General features: G+C 32.1%; 1 protein-coding gene across 1 annotated transcript; it reads right to left on the minus strand.

The window, feature by feature from the left end:
• Nucleotides 1–1,181: 1,181 nt before the first annotated feature.
• LOC107452173 (sodium/hydrogen exchanger 9B2-like) lies at nucleotides 1,182–3,666 on the minus strand. The gene has a single exon (XM_043045032.2). The coding sequence runs from the start codon at nucleotides 3,339–3,341 to the stop codon at nucleotides 1,650–1,652; it is 1,692 nt and encodes a 563-aa protein (XP_042900966.2). The 5' UTR covers nucleotides 3,342–3,666; the 3' UTR covers nucleotides 1,182–1,649.
• Between the last annotated feature and the right edge of the window lie 236 nt (nucleotides 3,667–3,902).

A 3,902-nucleotide genomic window follows, 5' to 3' on the forward strand; every position in this document is an offset into this window, starting at 1 on the left:
GTCATTCATAGATGAATAGTTCAATGAATAATATGCAACGGCATTTTACTGTTTATCTCAAACGGAAACATGGGTTTCGATATGACTTTTATGGTTGGGTTTCTAGTCATTCACAGATGAATAGTTCAATAAATAATATGCAACGACATTTTACTGTTCATCTCAAATGGAAACATGGGTTTCGATATGATTTTTATGGTTGGGTTTCTAGGCATTAATGGATGAATAGTTCAATAAATAATATGCAACGCATTTTACTGTTCATCTCAAATGGAAACATGGGTTTCGATATGACTTTTATGGTTGGGTTTCTAGTCATTCATAGATGAATAGTTCAATAAATAAAATGCAACGGCATTTTACTGTTCATCTCAAATGGAAACATGGGTTTCGATATGATTTTTTTGTTTGGGTTTCTAGTCATTCATAGATGAATAGTTCAATAAATAATATGCAACGGCATTTTACTGTTCATCTCAAACGGAAACATGGGTTTCTTTACGAATTTTATGGTTGGGTTTCTAGTCATTCGTAGATGAATAGTTCAATAAATCATATGCAACGGCATTTTATTGTTCATCTCAAACATTTGTGAAATATGGTTCTTGATATGATTTTTATGGTTGGGTTTTTAGCTATTCATAGAAACTCAGACTAGCTCATTGAAACAAAATGATGCCCATAAATTCGGTTATAACAAAGAATGCAACTATTAATAGCATGGCTAAATAATGACGATTCAGCGCATTCTTAATTACAAACTGATCACTATTGAGGGCTCATTAATATCCGTAATTAGTTTACATTGAAAATTAAAAGAAAAGTTCAAAATTAGTATCTTTCTGTATGGGAACTTAGTTTAGACATTAATTAAATCACGGTAACTTAATGCAGATTTTCAAAGTTCAAGTAATATATTAAACAGTCAAAACGTAGCGCCTGCTGTCAATAGCTATAAAATAATGGATCTGTTCCAGTGAAACTGCTAGCCCAATAAAAAAAAAAAAAGAAAAAAAAAAAGAAAAAGAAAATGGTAAGACAGAAGCGGTTAAGCCGGTCAGGCTTACTTTAGTGGCTGAGCTGTATTTCTTCTAATTAATTGTGTTTTTAAATATAAAACTAACAAAAATATTCTTAGGAGAAAATATTTAATTTTTCTCTCACTATTTTCATATCTTTAGTTTTTAAAATATTTGTAAAAAAATTCACATGGCCCAACACATGGGAAACATAAAAGACTATTATTGTTCTTGCTTAAAATGAATAATTTTGGTTCCAATAACTCAAAATGGTTTGAAAATAACTTGCTGTTTTACTTTTATAAAATTATTTCTAAAAAGTAGCCCTTCACAATTTTTTCTCTCTACGAAATTTCATACAGCAGAATATAAACATTTTCTTCATTTTACTCTGTTACTTCTCATTCCTTTTGTCTTTAATTTCACTTTTCTTCAATTTGTTGTCCCCCCTATTTCTTCTTACTTCTCCTTGGTTTTTGAAATTTTTGTAAATAAATTATTTATAGAATATGATCCAACACCGGTGACTCATGGTGGGCTTATTAAGTACTAGCTTCAAATGAGCAAGTTCGATTTCAATAGGTAAAAAAGATTTGAGAATAATTTTAAGTTGAAAACTTAAAAAAAAAATTACATTTTCTTGCTTATTCTTTTTTCTCTTTCCGAAATTTCCTGAAATAGACTATAAGAACTTCCCTCCTTTTCTTCCGTTATTTCTTCTTTCTTTTTTTCCATGATTTTTTCTTCCTTTTTATCTTTACTTTTTCCTACCTTTTTTCCATTAACATCTTCTTCTTTATCTATTTCTTCTTTCTTTCTATCAACTATTTCTTCTTCACTAGATGACTCTGATGATTCAGAAGTAAAAAGTATTGAGGATTTTCTATCCTTGGTTAATAATATAGGTCCCATAAAATGAATGAGTATAGCAGCCAATGGTGCAGTCAATAGCAGGGACAAAACGCAGACGTTCAATACTATAAGGCCATATTTAACTAACTCCTCTGAATAATCATGTCCTCTCGCATAATCTAAAGCTTGAGATCCTATAGCAGCTTGTACGGAAGCTTTAGGCAGGTAGGCACAGCAGATAAATAATTTTTCTTTGTAGTTTAAATTGCAGCCAAACGTGATAAAGTATGTCATGATTGTGCGGAAAAAGAGAGACAAGATCAAGGATAATATAGCCCATCCTGCATTAGAATGTAAAATATCAACTGTAATTTCAGCTCCGATTAGAGAAAACAGAAGTGGTTCAACAATGTCCCATAACAGAAGAGTGCCATTATACACACCTTCAAATTGCTGGGGATCTTTTCTCCATTTAATGCAAGCAATGAATCCGAGAATGATACAGGCGAGAGGTCCAGAGCCAGCAAATTTTACTCTTTGGCTCAAAAACATTACACCTATAGATCCCGATACTACCATCAGAATATTGTAATAAACTTTAATTTTTCTTTTATTGTATGTAGTTGGAAAGTACCAAAATAAAACTCCAAAAATTACAGCTAAAGCAAATCCTATTATTGGCTCTAAAGGTGCTTTGATTAATGTCCACAATAAGTCTTTGGTTGAGAAAGCTACACTGAAACAAACAGTGAAGCCGGCTATTGCCGCAATGTCATCGAGAGACGTAGCTCCAATTACCAAAGCAGGAATACCCTTTTTTACTCCGTACCCTTGTCTTTCATATTCCAACAAAGGCGGCAATACAACTTCTGGAGAAATAGCAGATATAATAAATCCTAACATGAAAGAAAAGATAAAAGGAAGTCCTAATAGAAAATGTCCAAAAATACCCATGCTTAATACTTCAACACATTGCGGACAAACGGTTAGTCTAAGAACAGCTAGTTTTAACCTTTTCAATGCTTTACCATCGAGACCTATACCAGCTCTTAATAAAATGATGGAGAGAGCTATTTCGCGCAAATCAGTGATGACTTTCCTAGGAATGTGATGATAAAAAGGAATTTCTTTGATGTTTCTGAAAAGAAATCCTACAATCAGCATGCCCACTAGTGGTGGTAGTTTTATAAGGCCAATAAATTTTCCTCCCAAAAAGGCTGATATTACTATGACGAAAAGAGCAAAGATTGCACTGCCTGGCAAAGCATCATCACCAAGCATGCCGTAAAATATTGCATAGAGAAATAGAATGCAAAATACTTGTGTGATATACCGATTAAGTTGTTGTTTATTTGGCAGGATATATGCTATAATTACTTGCCACCATTTCTTTTCCGTCTTTGCTTCAACAGTAGGATGAATTCTAGGTGGTAGAATGCGAGAACTACTTTGAATCAGCGAAACTTCCATTTCTTGCTTGCTTGTGGAATAAGGTAATCTTTAAGACGTTAGTAAATAGATCTGAGTTTAGCAGCATTTTACAAAGCTTATTTTTTGGTAATACGGCACTATCAATCTCATAATTGCATTTTCAAAAGTTTCTTTGACATTCAAGTGAATAATTTTTTGCACCTTTTTGTTTATTTTGAATCTTTAAAACAATCGTTTTAATTACAAATATTTTCATCGTTTGTATACCAAATTATATTGTCTCGTGATTCAAGCTTTTGACTCCATTTGCTTATTAAAACTTTTTTTCTCATTTGCGTTCATATGTTCAGTGGAAAAAGTAAGAAAGGAAGAGCACGGTACAAAAAAAAAAGAAGAAAAGAAAAAAAGAAAAGAAAGAAAAAAAAAGAAAAAAAGAAAAGAATTTGAAGCATTGCTCGTTTTTTGTCTTAACAATGCTGAAACTGAACTTTATTGTAACTTGTCTATTGTATCTTGCTCATTACTTAGAATAAATCTGTGAGAACATCACAACTCTACTGAATTGTTCCAAGGAGACTACAATCATGGAATTCCTGATAT

This window comes from Parasteatoda tepidariorum, chromosome 10, assembly GCF_043381705.1.
Source record: "Parasteatoda tepidariorum isolate YZ-2023 chromosome 10, CAS_Ptep_4.0, whole genome shotgun sequence".
NCBI lineage: Eukaryota > Metazoa > Arthropoda > Arachnida > Araneae > Theridiidae > Parasteatoda > Parasteatoda tepidariorum.